The sequence below is a fragment of the Sinocyclocheilus grahami genome, unplaced genomic scaffold (assembly GCF_001515645.1).
Source record: "Sinocyclocheilus grahami isolate Dianchi unplaced genomic scaffold, SAMN03320097.WGS_v1.1 scaffold1122.1, whole genome shotgun sequence".
Classification (NCBI taxonomy): Eukaryota; Metazoa; Chordata; class Actinopteri; order Cypriniformes; family Cyprinidae; genus Sinocyclocheilus; species Sinocyclocheilus grahami.
In genome coordinates this window covers 215,399-236,897 of record NW_015506301.1, presented here as the reverse complement: position 1 = coordinate 236,897, position 21,499 = coordinate 215,399, and the positions used below count along the sequence as shown (strand labels likewise).

At 36.7% G+C, this 21,499-nt stretch overlaps 1 protein-coding gene across 1 annotated transcript in view; it reads left to right on the top strand.

Moving 5' to 3' along the window:
- Positions 1 to 20,699, top strand: part of LOC107567021 (rho GTPase-activating protein 39-like) — a 27,747-nt gene extending 7,048 nt beyond the window's left edge. The window contains exons 2-4 of the mRNA XM_016252602.1: positions 13,692 to 14,072; positions 18,418 to 19,582; positions 20,688 to 20,699. Of these exons, the coding sequence (XP_016108088.1) occupies positions 13,692 to 14,072; positions 18,418 to 19,582; positions 20,688 to 20,699 (1,558 nt within the window). The remainder of the gene's footprint in view (positions 1 to 13,691; positions 14,073 to 18,417; positions 19,583 to 20,687) is intronic.
- Positions 20,700 to 21,499: the final 800 nt, after the last annotated feature.

The following is a 21,499-nucleotide window of genomic DNA, read 5'->3' as shown; positions in this document are numbered from 1 at the left end:
AGACAGACAGACAGACAGACAGACAGACAGACAGACATGTAAATGTATTAAATGTCAGTGTGTAACTCGTGCTTCAGACATGAATGATTTGTCAAATCATGTAAGTGCTGCTCATCAGTTTAATTACACTGGCATAGCGCAAGTCATTTGAATATTTATTCATTCATGTCGGATACTACTAACAGTAATTATCACATCATCATTCCCTGATAACCTGCACGCTGCATGTTCTGTGAACACACTGTAGATGTGGAGTCTAGATGTCCGAAACAGCTGTACAGCTAATGAATCTTCGCCAAATGTCACGTATGCCAGAAATGGCTTGTGGCCTTTAAAGTTAATTCAGAACAGACAAGAGAGAAATCCAAGAGTCCTGTAAACAATCAGACAACAACTGTGTGCATGTGTGCGAATATTTCATATTCTTAGCAACATTGACACTCCAAATATGATCGAAATGCGTATTTGGACAGTTGTATTTTTCGGACAGATGCTCAAAGCAGGAGCCTCAAATGGCACGTTTGCAGTCAGACAATGCAAACATTTGTCTCGGTCCAGCAGATGAGTGTTTAACTCTGCGTTATCTGCTGTGTGGATGTTTTGCCATATGCCTTTGTGTCCAGCAGCGTTATGCAGTTACACTAGGGCCGCATGATTAATTGTAATAAAAGCAAAATCATGATATGGCTTAGTGTGATGTCAAATCACAAAGGCTGTGATTTAATTGAATAATACATGCTCTGAGTGTTTCAGAGTGAAGCGCGTCACTGTGTTCATTTGCAAGCGAGCAGCTCATGATTCGATGTTTTCAGCGTCTCGGTTCACAGTAAATGCTGCACAAACTGCAAGTGCTGCGAGTTTGAGTCACTTTATCGTGAATTTGGTAAAGCAACATGCGCCAACCATCTTCACAAACTTGCAATGAGAAGCATTTATCAACAAAAGAGAAGTTTAATGTTTGAAAATGAAGAAATTAATCTACTGTAATTTTACAGTTGTAATGTAAAATGCTATTATTATTATTATTGTTATATTTTCTTAAATACACATTTTTTAATTAACATTTTAATTTAGTGATAAAAATATTATTTTTCATAGATACAAATTTTACAGTGAATTTTACAAGAGCAATATTTCTTCTTTTTTATTCAGTGATTTTTATATTATGTATTAATAATAATAATAATAATAAGTTTTTTCTTAAAAACTCACATTTTTATTTTAAAGTTAATATTACAAAAGTAATGTTTATTTTGTTTTTATTTAGTAATTTTATATAAATTTTTTAAGTAATAATATTAATAAGAAGAATTTTTCTTAAATGCTCAAATTTTTATTTTAAAGTGAAATATTACAAAAGTAATATAAGTAAACAAGCAATCTGGATTTTTTTTTATCGCAATCATAATTTTTACTAGAAAAATTTTCCCCAAAATCATGCAGCTATTTTAAATGAAGAAAATTATTTTACTGAGGTCTACATTATTGCAAATTACTGTCTGTCTGACTGACATTTTGCTAAGTCAGCCTCTTTTGCTCATACTTTGTGTTAATGATTTGAACAAAATCACAAAGCCTTCCTAATCACACACAGATGTAATGTTACTCGCTCCTCTGAAACCACTGGATAATATTAGCTCTTTAGGAAGCGTTTTAGCACCCACTTCCTGCTGTTGACACTGACATCAGCAAATTCAATTCATCTGCAGCTGATTCTCTCATGACTTTGCTTTTACGCTCCTAAACAATGTGTCCGCTGAGATTTGAAGCACAGCCCAATGGATGCCGGCTTGTTCGAATACTGTAACATAACTTTCTGGAAATGTGTGTATTAATTATTTCTTGCCGCATCTGCTCCTGTGGGATTACTGATTAACTTTAAACACACTCACACTCACACATACACACACACGTATATATATATATATATATATATATATATATATATATATATATATATATATATATATATATATCACTTCAATTTCACCCTTTCACTTAGATATAAAAATAAAATAAATAATAAATATAATTTTCAGACATTTGTAATTTAGGCCTATCTGTATTTGTGATCCACTTTAATGATCACAAATGAAATGATCACAATTTGCTGAGATTTATTTGCACTCTTCATAAAAGATCATAAAAATTCACAAAAGATATTACGACAGAAAATGACTTAATCCAATGATGCAAAGAGAATTAAAACTTAAAACTTCACACTTAATTCGCTGTTACTTTCCATTTATTTGTAATTATTTGTAATTACCTGTTCGTGAAATTTACTTTGTGAAGTTCGTGAAAATTGTTTCAAAGTAAATCCTACACCAGTTTTTGTCAGTGTAATATTTAGTCCCACCTAATATTTAATCTGAGGTGACTGAATAACATTTACAGAAGGTTTAGCACCTTTTTTCTTGTCTCTATCTTTTTTAAATTATTAAATAGTTTCAATCGTATTTTGTAATCTCTTTGTCATCAGTGTCTTACGCCACAAGCTCTGTTTGGCCTATTTTCTCTGTGAGGTTCAACTCACGCCATATGAGTTTAAACTTCAGATATACGGTTTTCTGAGTGCACACATCTGAAGCACACGCACAGAAAGCGGCTGTCACAGCATGCGAGTACTAAACTAAGTTCTCATTCACACACAAGTTTACATTAAAAACACACGAGTTACAAAAACAGTGGGTTATGTCTGTGAAGGTAAACAGCTGGGAAATAAATCACATGTTTATTTTAGATCTAAACCGTGTTCTATGCTCGTCTGTGCAGACAAAGTCAGAACCGTTAGCATGTTTTGCTCAAACTTTCATCATGCCATTAGAACAAGTACACCGTTGTCGCTTGTGAAATCATGGTGCCGTGAGTGGAAATTTACAGATTAAGGGGCGGTAATATTATAATGAGATCCCTTTGCAACATCACCAAAGGAGCGAAATCAGACACGCTCGCTTTTTCAGACGCTTGCAGAAAAAGGCTTGCCTAAACAAAGTTACTGGGTTAATCTTTTTCACGTTTCCTTGGTTGGTAGATGCACCGGGGACCTGATTATAGCACAAAAGACAGATTTTCATGATATGTCACCTTTAAAATACTGACCAATTAGTCTGCCTTTCTGTGACTAGTTCACTTTTATTTATCTTTCTAATATTCTGAAAGTAGTGATAGACTTATATTTCGCTCATTATTTAAGAATCTACTGATTGCACTTCCAATGCACTTCTGTTTTTGAATCATTTGGATTCATTCTGACTAAATATATATTTAGGCATATTATTATCTACTTGGCTCATTATTGGAAAATAAACTCATTCAGACTGACTTCAGATGCTTTGTTTGAGTCCTGATGATCCTGTCGACTGCTTGTACAGTATCCATGGCAGTATATTAACAATAAACCACTCTTGTTTTACCCAGAACGCTTGTGTTGTAGGTGCAGTATAATTCAGATTCAGTCTGTTCACACACAGATCAAGACTCCAGGTTTCTCAGTGTGTGTGAAGGTCAGGATGAATGTAGAGCTGCTGCTGCGACACATATCTGATGAATCTGAGAGATCCAGAGGAGCGGATGGAGGAATCAGAGGGAGTTTTATTAGGATGAATGATGATCAGTGGCTCCAGGTGTCAGATTATGTCTGTGGAGAAGAGCTGAGAGAGACTCGGATTTCTCAGTTTGGCCCTAAAATATTTATATATTTTTAAATGCAAATTTTTTGGAAATATACACTGTGCATTCCAATTAATCTCAATCAAACTGCAGTTGGGTTATTTTGATTAAGTAAAAGTAACTGAAAAAATACAGCTAACTAACACGATACAAACATGATAACTAAACAATAAAATAAACAATGGAGTTATCTCTTTTAGCAAATAAATATATATATAATTGTATTATTTTGCACATTTTAATTTCATTAATTGATTTATTAATAAGCACATAAAATACTACATTATAAAAAAATATCGGAAATTGAACTGTTTATATATATATATATAACTTTTGAAATATATAAAATTTTATATATATTTATTTTATTTGTTATATATTTATTTTAATATTTAATGTGTCATTTTCAGAAGGTTTATCAGCGTCTGAACCATTTTCTTAATTTTTTTCAGATTATTTAAGAGTTTTGGTCATATTTAGTCATCTGTTTCAGCTGTTTTTCTCTGAAGCTCTGCTCTCCTTGAGTTCTTCTCTGACCTCACTGGACTCTCTATGATCCCGATCGATAATTAGATTTTCCTTCACGTTAGATTTCAGCGTGAGTTTGGGACAGCGATTGCTCCATTAATTCTGTTTGAAATGAGATGTCAGTGTCCGTTCTGCTAATTGACTTTTACGGCAGCGGCTGTGATGGACTCATCCGTCTCTTCCTCTGATCTCTGGCTTAACGCCTCCATCAACACAAACCCAAAACCCTCCAGATGGCTTCAGCGCTGAAACGTGCTTGTCATTATGAAGTGGTCCGCAGCACGAGTGTTTACTACTTCGTGTGAGCGGTCAGTTCAGATCCATATGTGTGAGAATGAGCTGTAGCGAAGCCTGAGGGAACACCATTAATATCAGGGTGCAGTCTTTAAAATGAGGTTTGCTGCCAAGGTGGCACGTGTTAGTGCAGAACATGAAGAATTATGGGTCTGAAGATCGTCTCTCTCTCTCTCTGTTTCCTCTCGTCATCTTCATTGTTTGCTTTTCTCTGAATCCTGCCTGTTCTTTCTGTCGTTGCCTTTAAAGGGGCCGTTGAGAGCCACAGACGGGTTGCAGAGGTAAAATCCCATTCATTGTCCCCACAGAGAAATTGATTTTTTTGCAATGCTGTATAAACCTCTCAAGGTTCACCATGAGCTCCAAGGCTTTTAAGTCATGATTTACGGTTCTCAAGTCAGTGCGATTTACCCTCTTTTAAAGGGATAGTTCACCCAGAAATGAAAATTTGCTGTGCATTTCCTCACCCTCAGGCCATCCGTGATTACTTTTTTTTCTTTAGTAGAACATTAAAGAGGACTTTTAGCTGAAACCGTGGTCGTTGGTGATTCATAAAATGCAGGTCAATGGCTACTGTCACTTTGAGAGTTAATAAAGCACATATCAGGTAACACAAAATGAATACCTGTGGCTCCTGACAATATATTGGGGTCTTATGAACATTATTTACAACATTATTACCTGTAATCCAGAGCCTCAGTCAAACGGGGAAATACGATTCTTTTTCAATCCGATTCACTTTGATTCCGATCTGGTTCTTTCATACAGTTCATTTTAGATGGTAATGAATATGCGCGATCGTGGGCACTTCAAAACAATTATTTATAAAATAATTATTTATTACAAATTATTCCGATTTTTTGAATGCATTTTAAGAATACTTTTCCCATCAACTGGTCACAATGCACAACACCGCTGTATGCTGCGTGTGCGCACTCTGATGTAAACAAGCACGGATGAGAAGCGCATGGCGGAGCGCGTGAGAGACGCTCTGGATGAAAGCACATTCACTTTCTGACAGCAGATAGCGCTGCACAGCAGAAATGCAGCCGTTACCCTGAAAACCCTGTAAACAAAGCAGCTGTGCTATTTCTGAAACGTATTTAAATGGTTTAAACAGCCATTCAGATTTTTGTATTCCTGGTGTTCATCACAGCGCCAAATACTTACATATTTAGACTTAATAGGCTATTTATTTTCAAACTTTTTTTTACATTTTAATCTGGACTACAACATGCCCTTGTTTGAAAATGTTTTGATTCTTTATTGTTTGGTCCCACTTTACATTAAGGGTCTATTAATTAACATTAGTTAACATAAACTGCCAATGAAAAATTCTTCTAAATATTCTTTAATCTTAGGTAATTTCAATATTTAATAACACGTTAAAATCAAAAGTTGCAACTTAATGAACTAACAGTTGTATTTTTAACAAAGATTAATAACTTCGGTAGCAAATATTCATTATTAATGTTAAAGGGGTCATATGACGATGTCAAAAATAACATTATTTGGTGTATTTAGTGTAATGAAATGTGTTAATGCGATTTAAGATTCAAAAAACACATTATTTCCCACATACTGTACATTATTGTTTCTCCTCTATGCCCCGCCTTTCTGAAACGCGTCGATTTTTACAAAGCTCATCGGTCTGAAAAGCAAGGTGTGCTGTGATTGGCCAGCTATCCAGTGCGTTGTGATTGGCCGAATACTTAAAGCGCGTGACGGAAATGTTACGCCCCTCACCATACTGTGATGCCGTGTCCCGGCACGACGACAAGAAACCAATAAAACCCATTATAAACTAGGCATTTGTTGCATCCAGTGGGGACATAATTACTGATTATAATGACTTATACTGTCTTTATAATCAGTATTTATTCATCTCGCCACGTTAACATAAAACCATGTCTGCATTTGTGATCAGAGAAATGACAAACAACAAGCGCTACTCTACACTGCTCAAAACTCACGTTTGAATCATCAGTGGCAAATTCTTTAAATATGAAAACGTACTTACAGTCTGTGAGTCAGAAGTGCCAGACTGTCCTTGCAAAGTTGGAATTAAAAATTAATTTCCAGTCGGAGTGACTGTCAGGCGTCTGAAAGTGAGTTTTGATTGAGTAACTTGTAGATCTGCACTGCTCGAGCCGCGAACTGATTCAGATGATTCAGACCGATTAGGTGAACTTGTTCAACTAGCTCACTAAAAAGAATCGGTTCAAAAGAATGATTCGTTTGTGAACCGGACATCACTCTAGACTGTTTGTCTGAGGCTCTGGATTACAGGTAATAATGTTGTAAATAATGTTCCGTTTCTTGCACAGACTTCACTTCACAAGATCTTAATATATCATCAGGAACCTCGGGTATTGATTTTGTCTAGTCTGTATGTGCTTTTTTGACTCTCAAAGAGCCGGTAGCTGTTGACTTCAATTTCATGAATCACCAAGGACCAAGGTTTTAGCTAAAAACTTCTTTACTGTTCTACTCCAGAAGAAAGTCACCTGCGTCTCGGGTGGTCTGAGGATAAGTAAATTAACAGCTGAACAATCCCTTTCTAAATCCGTGTGTTATCAGCTGAATCCCATTGTCATTCATCACATTAAATCCCTGTGCTCTCGTTTATCTGTAGAGATGAAGGACAGATGAAGATCTCTATATATAGACTCGGTGAGAGAGGTAAAGGGCAGGTCGTAGACAGAAGAATGGATTGAAACGAGCTGGAGAGGTTAATAGACTGACAAGAGGATTGTAGTGATGGTCACCGTGTGACCTTTGACCTTCCGTCTCAGGAATACATCCAGCTGGAGTCATTTTTGAGGATGCAAAGCAGAATTTCTGTGCTCTTTTTATGTAAGCGTGCTCGATCTGATTTGAATAATCGCTCTTTCATTTGCATTTTCTGTCACTGTTATAGTAGGTGTTGTGTTATATTTAGTGTCTCTGTGATTTCACCTGCTGCGGTTCTGCGGTCGGCGGTGAACGCTTTAAGCGACAGCTTTAAATCCAGCCGCATGATTAGTGGCACCTTGTAAAGGGCGTCTTTGTAAAGCACGGACAGTAATTGCTGCAGATGGCGGCTGTTAACAGCACTGCAGCAGAAAGCCTGTCAATCAATAGCAGTGCATCTGCTCGACTCCTAACGTTACCATTCAATAAACTCCTGACATCAGACTGCAGTGCAAAAAAATGAATTTCTTACTCAGTATTTTTGTATTGTTTTCCAGTACAGATATCTAACAATCAAGAGAAGCCGAAAGACTTAAAGGGTTAGTTCATCCAAAAATGAAAATTAGCCTGTGTTTTACTCACCCTTGAGGCATCCTAGGTGTATATGACTTTCTTCTTTCAGACAAATCCAATCGTAGTTATATTAAAAATTATCCTGGCTCTTCCAAGCGTTATCATTGCAGTGGGTGGGTGTTTCTGTTTAACAGTTCAAAACGCGTCAAATAAAGCGCATGCATCCATAATAAAACGTGCCTCACATGGCTCCGGGGCGTGAATAAAGGCCTCCTGTAGCGAATCCATGCATGTTTGTAAGAAAAATATCCATATTTCAAACGTAATAAACACTTTTCTCTCACTTCTGCTGACTGTTGAATGCGGAAGCGTTCCAGCGGATGATGCAGGACGTATGCGTCGCGTGCGCGCGCGAGCGCCTCTGAGATATGCTAGTGTCGCGAGTTTGTTTACAGGAGAAAAGGAAGCAAAGTTTCCTTACTTTAGCAAAAGAAAACCAGTCTCCTCTTGGCTTATATCAAAATCCTCCGACCAGTGTTGGGGGTAACGCATTACGAGTAACGCGAGTTATGTAATCAGATTACTTTTTTCAAGTAACTAGTAAAGTAACGCATTACTTTTTAATTTACAAGAGAATATCTGAGTTACTTTTTCAAATAAGTAATGCAAGTTACTTTTTTCCCCCAATTTATTGACTGGCAGCTCTCCTGTCCCCATGTTGAGAGAAATCAGATGTTACTGTAGTTCTAAAATAAATATGAATATGCATTAATTCATCTCACTCACAAAAAACTAAAAAACACAGATTCAGTATTCCTCAAAATGAATTAAAAAAATTAAACTCAGAATATGACGCAACCCTGCAATAATTAAATGTTAAACAACACAAATATGCTTTATGTATTTAATCCCATTCTATTAACCAATGTCTTTGCTTCTGAGCTTCGATGATCCAGTTCAAGCGTACTAATAAGCACAAATTACTCTAGACACACATTTGTGTCTTTTTTTATTGCTGAAGTGTGTTGAAATGTCTTCTTCTGCATTCTACTGTACGGACGTAAATGTACTTTTCCTTCAGCCTGAGGTTTATTCATTTCACTTTTGGTGTGAGAAGGCTTTTATATTTGCAAAAATATAACTTTTTTTATTTTAAAAACAAACACGCAAGCCCTGTCCAGATTTAAAAAGTAATGCAAAAGTAACGTAACGCATAACGTAATTAGTTACTTTTTTATGGAGTAATGCAATATTGTAATGCATTACTTTTAAAAGTAACTTTCCCCAACACTGCCTCCGACATTCTTCTTTACAAATCCTCGGTTTGTGCTTGTAATTCGTGATCCGCGTTTTGTTTCATTCTCTCTAGTCACTAATCACGTCCTACGTCATCCGCTGGAACGGTTTCCACGTACCACAGTTAGATGAAGTGAGAGAAAAGTGTTTATTACGTTTGAAATAAGGGTATTTTTCTTACAAACATGCATGGATTCGCTACAGGAGGCCTTTATTCACGGCCCGGAGCCATGTGAAGCACGTTTTATTAAGGAATGCATGCGCTTTATTTGACGTGTTTTGGACTGTTAAACAGAAACACCCACCCACTGCAATGATAACGCTTTGAAAGAGCCAGGATACTTTTTAATATAAATCCGATCGGATTCGTCTGAAAGAAGAAAGTCATATACACCTAGGATGCCTCGAGGGAGAGTAAAACACAGGCTAATTTACATTTTTGGGTGAACTAACCCTTTAAGATTTGAAGACTTGTTTTCTGAAAAATGTATCAAAATGAGTTTATGCTTAAAACACAAACAAATATCTGTCAGTGGGGTCAGAAAAATATTTTTAAAAAAATGTTTTCTTTGTTGCCAGATAATTGTTCTTGTTTTAAGCATAAACTCACTTAATTTTGAGATTTTTTTTCCCCCAGAAAAATAGCAGGAATTGCATTTAAAGTTTTTATTAGTTTTATTTAAATGTTAGTCATTTTAGTACATCAAGTTGACTGAATAAACGGAGTAAACTGAATTCATTTTTTTATATTTTCTTTAATTTCACTTAAGATTTATTTTATTACTAGTAACAAAATATTTTTAAAATGATTTTAGTTTTAGTTAACTATAATAATCCTGCTGTCTTGATTATTTGATCAGACTGTCAAATGTTGCAAAATTAAAAGTACATTTAAATAAATAAATAGATGCAAAATAGCAATATTTATACTACTACAAATGTTTGGAGTATGTAAGATTTTTAATGTTTTAAAGAAAGAAGTCTCTTCTGCTCACAGAGGCTGCATTTATTTGATCAAAATTGTGAAATATTATTGCAATTTAAAATAACTGTTGTCTATTTGAATGTTAAACTGTAATTTATTTCTGTGATCATAGCTGAATTTTCCAGTCTTCAGTGTCACATGATCCTTCAGAAATCATTCTAATATGCTGAATTGCTGCTCAAGAAACATTTCTGATTATTATCAATGTTGAAAACAGTTGTGCTGCCCAATATTTCTGTGGAAACTGTGATACATTTTATTTTTCAGGATTCACAGGTGAATAGAAAGTTCAAAAGAACAGCGTTTATTTGAAATAGAAATCTTTTTAACATTATAAATGTCTATTCTGGTCTCTTTTGATCAATTTAATGCATCCTTGCTGAATAAAAGTATACATTTCTTTCAAAAACTAGGATGATGACTACTCACCATTCACTGAACTAATGGCTTTAAATGATTTTTTTAATAGCAGGCACTATACAGTACACACTAGGCAGTGAGCAGTGCTCTAGTATTGCATTGTAACCGTGATCTCCATAAAACTGAGTCTCGAGCACTTCTCTTATGAATACACCTCCTGAATAACACGTTTATGAAGATCCATTAGTTGAACATATTGAAATCCTGAGGAGTGCAATCCGATCATATGCTTCAGCACATTCAGATGGAAGATACAGACGGATCAAATTACCCAGCATCCCCTCTGACCAGCTTCCCAAAAATGCTTTCAGCAGGATTTGAGCGATCAGGTTATCCTGGATTAGAGCAGATTAGATTTGATTATGAGATCAGAGGAAATTTACTATAGGATTAACAGAGCTGATTATCACACACATGTAATGTGCATATACAATGAAAATAACATCTGAACACAGATAAACACACAGCGGCGAAATGTCTTTGTTTCAGTTTTTGAATGTGTAGACCTTTTGCATTATTTAGAATGAGCAGTTTTTGCCAAATTCTGCAGCGTTTGTGCTTCAGATATGGATGTTTTCTCAAATCTTGTGTCTTGTTCATCAACACCACTAAGATTTTCTTTGGAAAATATTAAAATCTTTTTAGCTTTTATATTTAGGCTTCATAAGATTTTTATTCATGATTATAAATTATTAAAAATGTAACACACACACACACACACACACACACACACACACACACAGCAATACGTGACTCATATGAGAAATCATGATGACTCCAGATATGACTGTATCTTTCTCTTTCCATATATAAGTGCATCTCATAAAAACATGTCGGTCATATTTTTCCCCAAAACCTGAACAATATGTTTTTATTTTGCAGAAATATTTTTATTTTTGCATAAAGAACCATAAAAGTATAATGGATTGTGGCATTATTTTATTGACATTAAAATGGTATGTTTTTTTTTTTAAATAAAAAAATCATTTTTTATTTATTTATGGAATTTAAGAGAAAATGTGTTTATGGTTATATATTTATATATTAAATACTTTTTATCTTTTATTTTAGTGTATTTTTACAGAATTTTTTAGGGAAAAATGTGTTTAATTTTCATTAGATTGTCTCTTAATACTGTAATATGTTTCAAGTAGCAAGAATTTCAAAGAAAGAATAGTTTAATTTCCATAAAAATAAGGTCATAGTTCTAAAAATAGTTCAAAAAGTAAGCTTCATTTTCTTTGAAAAAGAAAAAAAGAAAAATTAATTATTTTCATTAGATTATCATTATTATAATATTATATTATAAAATATAATCATAAAATAATTTATATAATATTATATAAATATAATATTATAATATACATTATTTAAATGCATTTGAATATATCTTATATTTTCCCATTACAGATATATATAAACATAGTAATGAGAAAATTATATATATATATAGATATATATTATTTAGAAAAAAATTTGTCTTTATTTTCTTTTGCATTACAGTAACAATGTCATAATTCAAGTCATAATTATGCCATAGTTCTTAAAATATTACTGTTTGAAAAGTAGACTTCATTTTCTCTAAGCAAAAAATTGTCTATATATTTGAAGAGTTAATTTGCAAAAACCGATAAATGCCACTTTAAAAAAAAAAGAGCTGATTGCCTGCATTATTCTCCACATATAGCACAATCTGAACCCTAAACACGTTTTGACAGAAAAGCCGGTGTTTTGTCCACTTTCAAGGCATCGCGAGTTCACGTTTTACAGCAGAAGCCGACAAGCGCCCTTGTTGTTTTTGAACAGAAGCCGATAAGTCCATTTTAGCGAATCAGCGCGCTGTATTCAGGTCAGGTGACAAGGCTACTTTCACTTTGAAAAGGCGTGCTCTTAATACTGTAATATGTTTCAAGTAGCAAGAATTTCAAAGAAAGAATAGTTTAATTTCCATAAAAATAAGGTCATAGTTCTAAAAATAGTTCAAAAAGTAAGCTTCATTTTCTTTGAAAAAGAAAAAAAGAAAAATTAATTATTTTCATTAGATTATCATTATTATAATATTATATTATAAAATATAATCATAAAATAATTTATATAATATTATATAAATATAATATTATAATATACATTATTTAAATGCATTTGAATATATCTTATATTTTCCCATTACAGATATATATAAACATAGTAATGAGAAAATTATATATATATATAGATATATATTATTTAGAAAAAAATTTGTCTTTATTTTCTTTTGCATTACAGTAACAATGTCATAATTCAAGTCATAATTATGCCATAGTTCTTAAAATATTACTGTTTGAAAAGTAGACTTCATTTTCTCTAAGCAAAAAATTGTCTATATATTTGAAGAGTTAATTTGCAAAAACCGATAAATGCCACTTTAAAAAAAAAAGAGCTGATTGCCTGCATTATTCTCCACATATAGCACAATCTGAACCCTAAACACGTTTTGACAGAAAAGCCGGTGTTTTGTCCACTTTCAAGGCATCGCGAGTTCACGTTTTACAGCAGAAGCCGACAAGCGCCCTTGTTGTTTTTGAACAGAAGCCGATAAGTCCATTTTAGCGAATCAGCGCGCTGTATTCAGGTCAGGTGACAAGGCTACTTTCACTTTGAAAAGGCGTGCTAGCTGAGAAGAGTTTCGTCAAAGCTGACTAAAAGTGATCGAGGATCATTTCAACAAACTTGATGAACCTGTGATATCTGCTTCAGGGCGAAAAAGGAAAATAAAAGCTGAAACGTTTTCACGGAAGCTTGCAAAAGCAGCTCGTTACACTGATGAGGGAAAAGCTCTGTGTAATCACATCCATACAGTTTATGATCACAACAACAACGTTTGTCAGGCATCTACGTTATCATACGAGGAGATTACAAAGATTAAACCAGTGTTTTTTAAAACTCTAAAACATGAAATGTGGAGTTATCGGTTTGCCAAAAAACGACTGTTGGAGTTATATGCTCTTGCTATAAAACACTTTTAATATGTAAAAAAAAACATATTTTCAATGAACTTTAATTTAGTAAATTGCCTGTGTTTGTTTAAGTTAAGTTGTTTATAGTTGATTGATATTACTTGGAATGCGCAATAAAAAAAAAACGTGATTTCTGAAAAAAAAAAACCAATTGAGTTATCGGTTTTTGCAAATGAACTCTTTTGTTTTTGACAGGTTTTGTGTGATCCATTCATTCATGACTGAGTGTAAAGTGCATTTTCATGTGTGTTTAGGTTGGAATGGGTGGAAATCATCGAGCCGCGCACCCGGGAGCGCATGTACGCCAACCTGCTGACGGGCGAGTGTGTTTGGGACGCCCCGGCGGGCGTGCAGATCAAGCGCAGCGGACAGGACCAGTGGTGGGAGCTTTTCGACTCCAAAACGTCCCGATTCTACTACTACAACGCTTCTACCCAGTGCACGGTCTGGCACCGCCCACACAGCTGTGACATCATCCCCCTCGCCAAACTACAGACCCTCAAGCAGAACACCAACACGACTCCGCCCACTGCGACCAGTGCCTCCGCCGACAGCAGCCCCGCCCGCAGCGCCGTCAGCACCACATCCTCGCAGGAGCAGGAGGAGAAGACGTCCACCGCCGAGGAGGGAGACAGGTGAGCACATCCCAGATCTTAAAGGAACACTTCACCCAAGAATGAACATTAGCTGAAAATGTGCTCATCCTCAGGCCATCAAAGATTAGGGTGAATTTGGAGAAATGTAGCGTTGCATCACTTGCTCACCAATGGATGCTCTGCAGTGGAACAGCTGATAAAAACATCTCACAAGTAATCCACAGCACTCCAGTCCATCAGTTCACATCTGGAGAAGACAAAAACTGAAACAAAGGAAAAAAATTAAGAAATTTTTTGAAAAAATACGAGTTCATAATCCATAATAAAGCTTCCTCCAGTGAAAAAGTGGTCTGGTCAGAATCAGGAGAGAAATCTGCACAGATCAAGCACCGTTTAAACAGCTCTAAACAAATATGTGGCTGGATTTTGATGTGAGAGACAACAGGAGATACACTTTTTCACTGGAGGAAGCTTTTTTATGGATTATGGACTCGGATTTTGACCAGAAGCGATGGTTCAATGTTAAAATCTCTTAATGCTGGATTTGTTTCAGCTTTTGTCTTCTCAAGATGTTAACTGATGGACTGGAGTGTTGTGGATTATTTGTGGATTATTGTGATGTTTTTCTCAATCGTCTCTCATTTTGATGGCACCCATAATATACTGTACCCATATATAAAGTTTAACCAAAATACCAATAATAACCAGAGCGGGAAAATCTTCCAAAATGCAGGTCTTTTAACTGTAAACAAGCCCGAAATACACTGGGACTCTTATTTTGAAATGTCTATGCTTTGCTGTTGCTGGATCTATTAGCTTAAAATGTGAGGTATTAATTAATAGCTTTTATTTAATGAGATCATCGCTTTTTGAAGTATAATAATCACATCAGGCAGTATCACAATTCCTCTTTTTCCATCCCTAAATTCAAGACCTCTTCAATTGATAAGACATTTGTTATAGCATTTATGATATCTAAGACTTTTTAAGGACTCACTGAGCCTTTTTTATTTGCAGACATGCTCCTAAATACATTTTACAGTTCGCACACATCTATTTTTTGTCTTAAACGCTAGTGAAATGCTCGCACTCGAGCCCTGGAGGAACTGACACGGAAAACATCCCAGAATCCCTTTTGATTTCACTCTGAGACCCAGACGACACCGGAGGAAGTCAGATTTCATTTAGTTTGACCGTCTGAGCCAGCTTCCTCCTTACAGCCGTTCTTCAGACGCTCTTTAAGACGGACAGCTCTTGTTTTTAGTTGTTTCATTAGATTATCGCTGTAAGTGGTTTTGAAGAGCTCGACTGGACCAGAAATAAATAGCTTCCTGTTGAGACTTCAATAATATATGTGCACACTACAATATTATTCATGCTATTTTTGCAGTATATAGTATGTACACTAAAAAAAACATATATATTTTTGTTTTTTTGCACACAAAAAAAATTTATAATTTATAATAATTTATCATTTTTGTCTAATTATTCTTAAATCAAGATATGTTTATTTTAGAAGCAAAATTACTTGTTTTGTTTTCTGAACAAATTTACCAAAATTGAGTTTTTGCTTAAAACATGAATAACTATCTGCTAATGGGGTTTTTTCTCTTTTTTTTCTTTTGAATTAAGTTTATTTTTCTTGCCTCGTTGACGGATACTTTTTCTTGTTTTAAGCAAAAACTCATTTAATTTTGATACATTTTTCGGAAAATAAGATGTAATATCTTAAGCCTTATGTCTAAGTCTTGATTTAAGAATATTTATATATTTGTACTGGAAAATAAGACAAAAATACTGATTAAGAATTTTTATTTTTTTTGCATTCAATGCAATTTTCAGACTGTTGCACTCTATTCCATGCATACAGAAAATCAACATACTGTACATAGAATACATCTTGTATACTGCAAAAATAGCATAAATAGAATTATAGTGTGTAAGAATTTTTTATTTTTTTTGTCCCTAGAGAATTCGTTTTTTTTTTAGCAATAACAGTATAACCTTTCCAGACAGACCTACCATAAGCTCTGAGGTTATTATCGATGCATTATGCCTCCATAAAAGCCACAAACTCAGTGTGATTTTGCTTTTAATTGCTGAAATCTTTCCGGAAACCTGAGAAAAATGGGCAGTCCGAAGACATTTGCACGGTTGATGACGAATGGCTTGATGCTTAATAGTGAGAGATATGTACGATTTTGCGTGTGCATTAAAAAATGAATGGAATAAAATGTATGATTGAAGAAAACAGGCATAGCACTTCAAGCTGTTTTTTAGATTTAATATTCCAACAGTGTCACACTTAAATAGTTTTATCCCATGAGGAGTGCGGAGACGAGGAAGGGAGGGTCGTGAAATGATTTTGTGTGACAGAGGTGGAGGAGGAGGCAGAGGGAATGAAAGAAGCATAGAATGTGTAAATTGATTTGAAGGTCGGATATCCATGAATAATTAATATCCAGAGGAAAACACTGCTCACTTTGTGGTGGGTCTCTTGCTCGAGAGAGAGACTGAGTGAGAGATAAGTTTCTTGTGTTCAGAGTTTTAATCCGGCTACTAAAGAAGTGAACACACACACACACACACACACACACACTCTTGGCTGTGTAATCCAGTCTGGTCATGGGGAGCCTTCAGAGGGCCGTGGTGGCCAAGTGCTGAATTGATTTTACACACTTCTTTTCTTGATGCTTAAAGGCCTTTTCTGTGCTCTTTAAACTCACAGAACTCTTAGATTTAGATCTTTCAAAATTGCCCTAGAAAGGCTTGAAGGACTGAGATTTTTAATGGTGCTCGATTTGAAGTCGAGCATCACTTTTATTATTGCTATAGTTAGTGTTAGTGATTTGAACAAACCCAACATTTTCATCAAAGTACTCTACTCTTACTATTTTTCAACTGATATCATCACTCCCTCTTATTAAATCTCTTATTTTATCCTCATGGAAAAAGTAATTTTTTCCCCTCATTGATAACATTTATTTACTACTGCATATTCAAGGAGATTTATTGTAAATAGTAAAATAAAATAAGATAATATCTTTTTATTAAAAAATAAATGTTTGTATTTTTATTTTGTTTTGTTTTACTTTTAATGATATGTCCGTTTAATAAACAGTAAAGAAAATCTGATTTATTATTCTTATTTACAGTCTTAACTATTTATTAAAGAGGAATGAAACATGAATATCACAAAGTTAAAATAGAAAAACTAAATAAAATGAAACAACAAAAAATTACAAATATAAATGTTTATATATGAAGAGTTTGGTTCCAAAACGCGATAAACGCCATAAAAAAAAAAAAAAGAGTTCCCACCAAAATCAGTATTGTTTCTGGTCGGTATTGAAAAGTCCATTTTTAATTTGACTCAAAATGCGATATCCGCCGTGTTATTCTGTCATGTTTTCTCCCTTTCTTTCCAAACCGGCGACAAACGCCAGTTTCCCTTCTCTGCAGAATGCGATACATCCGTTCAACCAATCACAGCGCACCATTCCACGCATTGTAAACAGTAACAACCAATCACAGCGCACCATTCCACGCATTGTAAACAGTAACAACCAATCACAGCGCACCATTCCACGCATTGTAAACAGTAACTGGCAAGCTACGCAATATCGCGTTCATAAACGCAGATAAATCGCCTTAGATTATGAACGCGATATTGCGTAGCTTGTCAGTGAATTACGGCTCTGTGTATTAAATGCCGCTCCAGTTGAAAGCATGTGACGGAGATTTACTACTAATCACAGAACCGGCTTTACTGGCGAGATGCGCATGACAATCTCATGCGATTTATCATGCATCCCTAAAAAAATTTATAATTTTGACGACATTGATGAACCTGTGGTGGTTTCTGCGGTGGGTAAGAAACATAAGCTATTAACAAGATTAGTATTGACCAAGTTCAGAGGCTGTCATATGTGGATCAACTTACTTTGTTGTGTATTTTCAACAGTTTCAATATGAAAAATAACTTTTATATTGATTCAATGGATTTATTGCATTTTGGGGGGAAAATAATCAGTTTTATAATAAATCTTTGAAAATCAAAATCTGGATTTGAGTTTTTAATGTTATTTTAACCTAAAGATGTTATGTGAAAGTTTGAAACAGAAATTAGTGGTTTTCATCTTGCCACTTTCTTGGTAAAGAAAAAACATTTTTACTCAAATTAATCCAAATGGATTTATAGCATTTTGGAACCAAACTCTTCATATGTTCATTTATTGAATCTTTTTATTTTACTTTTCATTGTATTACTCCTTTAATAAATAGTAAAAAAATATTTTTATCTATTTCTTATTAAAATTATTGATTTTAACATTTGTTACTATTTTCTTTTTACTAAAATTTGTTTTTATTTTCTTTCGTTTAGGTTCAGATGGGGCACTGGCACCAGAGAGCGTATGCTCATCAAAGTGTCGGATCGAGAACCCAGTTTTCTGACGCAGGGAAACGGATACTCCAGTTCTTCCCCACGCTCCAGATGCCCGTCCAGCAACACTCCTTCCGACCCCGAAGCCACACCTCTTTCTTTGCCCGACCGCCCATCGTCGCAGTCTCCATTTCTGAAGAGAGCGGACTTGGGCGGCACTCAGCGGCACTGCTCGGGCGATTCCCAGCCATCGTCTCCCCGCTATGCTTACGAGCCTCCTTTGTATGAGGAACCACCCTCGGAATACCAGTCCCCACCTATTTATGAGGAACCGCCCACTGACATGCACTGCGACCAGGCCTTTTTTGGCTCCGACAGGTCTCCGGCGCGAAAACCAGGTCTTTACCACTCTCCCAAGCAAAGCCCGTCTCCTTACGGTCAACTGGTGTTGACGAGACAGCGGAGCTCTACGCCCGAGAAGACGCCCAATCAGGGCGATCGAGACTATAGCTCGAGTGGGCGGGACTACAGCTCTGCGGGGCAGGACTGCAGCTCCAGTGGGCGGGATTATAGCTCAGGCATGAGGGAGTACAGCTCCGGTGGGCGGGAGTATAGCGCCGCTGGGCGGGAATATGTAAAGCAGCTAGTTTATGTCGAGCAGTCTGGCTCCTCCCCTCGGTTTAGGACAACCGAGCGTCTGCTGAGCTACGGGACGACCAGTTCAAATAGCCTGTCAGCCGGATTTTCTTACGGCGGCTCCTTTACGCTACAGCACAGTCACGATCTCAACGGTGGCAATCGGAAACGTAAGAACCGGAAGCCGTCTTTGCCGGGAGGAGAGGGCGATGGCATGGGGTCCGGTCTCGGGGCCATGATCACCCAAGCCCGGTTGGCATGGGAGGCTCAGCAGATGTTACATCAGCGAGGGGGTGTGTCTTCCGACCAGGGAGCGAAAGACGGGTATGAAAGCGACGGGGCGACACCCCTGCCGCTGCCTGGTCCGGTGGTGCGGGCGTTCAGCGAAGACGAGGCTCTTGCGCTACAGGAAAGCCACTGGAAGCGCGCCACCCTGGACAGACTGGCATTTCCTCAGACGCTGCTAGAAAAGAGTCTGTCGGTGCAAACCAGCCTGGCATCACCTGAACCTTACCTCCATCCCTCGCAGGTAATGCACAACGACATGCGCGTTGCATCAGAAACTCAAAACATTGCAGAGATTCCCATATTTATGTCACTGCAGTGGATGGGAGGTCATTACCAGATTATTGCGATACCTGGGACACATTACAGTCCTGATTGCCATTTATTTTAGGTGCTGCAATACTCTGCAAATTTATTTTATGATTTATGTGAGTCAACCATCACCTTTACAGTTAGTTACTACTTCAGGTTAATCCTCTAACTTTCTAACCTCTAGTATTAGGCTAATGATACACGGGGCAACTTTTTGAGCGATGTTGCCGAGCGATGTTGCTTGGGTACTTTACCATTGAGAATGGTCAACAAATTTCTATCTGGATACTTTAGTTTAGTTGTGGACGAGTCCTAAATTCATGTGTCTTGTTAAGGAGAGCTGCATAGTTACTTTACTAAGTAATTAAATTCACTGTTCTCATCTTCTGGACCATAAAACCAGTGAAAGATCCCACAGGCGTGCACTGTAGGAAGCATTACAATGATCTAAAAACCTTCCAGAACCCCCTAGCAACTACTTAGCAACGGTCTAAAAACCAGGAGATCTCAAATTTAGAGGTGCCAGGACTCTTTTGGTGTGAAACAGTAAAGCACCCTAGCAACTGCATAGCAACACTTTAAAAACCGCCCAGAAAGCCTTAGCAACTGCATAGCAACATGCTATGAAACCTCCCACAATGCTCTAACAATGCTCAAGCTCTAGCATAGCATCGCTTTAAAAACCTTCTGTAGCACCTACAATCATAAACCAGAGGAATGCATTTAAAGAAATGGAGGCTTTATTAGACATTAGACACGGTTTCATTAACAGCTCAGATTGCATTTGCTGATTGTGTGTTATGATGTCAGTTTCAGCGGATCAGTAGAAAGTGTTTTTGGACACATTGGCGCTGAGGTCTTGAATAAGCTGGAATCCTCTGATGAGCTGAACTCTGAGCTCTTTCAGCCCAATATAATGAGCGTTTAACTGTCCTGAATCAGGCCTGACCTGCCGCTTAAGAGCTGCCAGTGAGGTTAATTGGGCCGGCTGACCCTCAGACGCCTGTTACCCAATCACTGATATCTTTGTTCTGAAGATACCGGGCTGAGCCAAGCTAAACTGTGTGAGAGTTTCCTTGGAGGATTTTTTAGGTTCTGCTCTATTTGCTGATGGTAATGGAGGCAGACAGCAGCTTCAGCAGGAACAGGCACGCAAACCTCCCATAACACCCCAGCAACTGCGTAACAACCCTCAAAAAACCTCTTAGAACACCCTAGCAACTGCATAGCAACACTCTAAAGAACACCCTAGCAACTGCATGGCGATGCTCTAAAAAACACCTAGTACGGCCTAGCTACTGCATAGCAACACTTTGAAAACCTCTTAGAACACCCTAGCAACTGCATAGCAACACTCTTAAGAACACCCTAGCAACTGCATGACGATGCTCTAAATACACCCAGTACGGCCTAGCAACTGCTTAGCAACTCTCTAAAAACCTGTCAGAATCCCCTAGCAACTGCATAGCAACGCCCTAAAAACCACCCCAGAACACCGTAGCAACTGCATAGCAACACTCTAAAGAACACCCTAACAACTGGATAGCGACACTCTAAAAACACCCAGTACGGCCTAGCAACTGCTTAGCAACTCTCTAGAAACCTGTCAGAATCCCCTAGCAACTGCATAGCAACGCTCTAAAAACCACCCCAGAACACCCTAGCAACTGCATAGCAACACTTTAAAAAACACCCTAGCAACTGCATAGTGATGCTCTAAAAACCCCCAGTACGGCCTAGCAACTGCATAGCAACACTCTAAAAACCTGTCAGAATCCCCTAGCAACTGCATAGCAACGCTTTAAAAACCACCCAGAACACCATAGCAACAGCATAGCAATGCTCTACA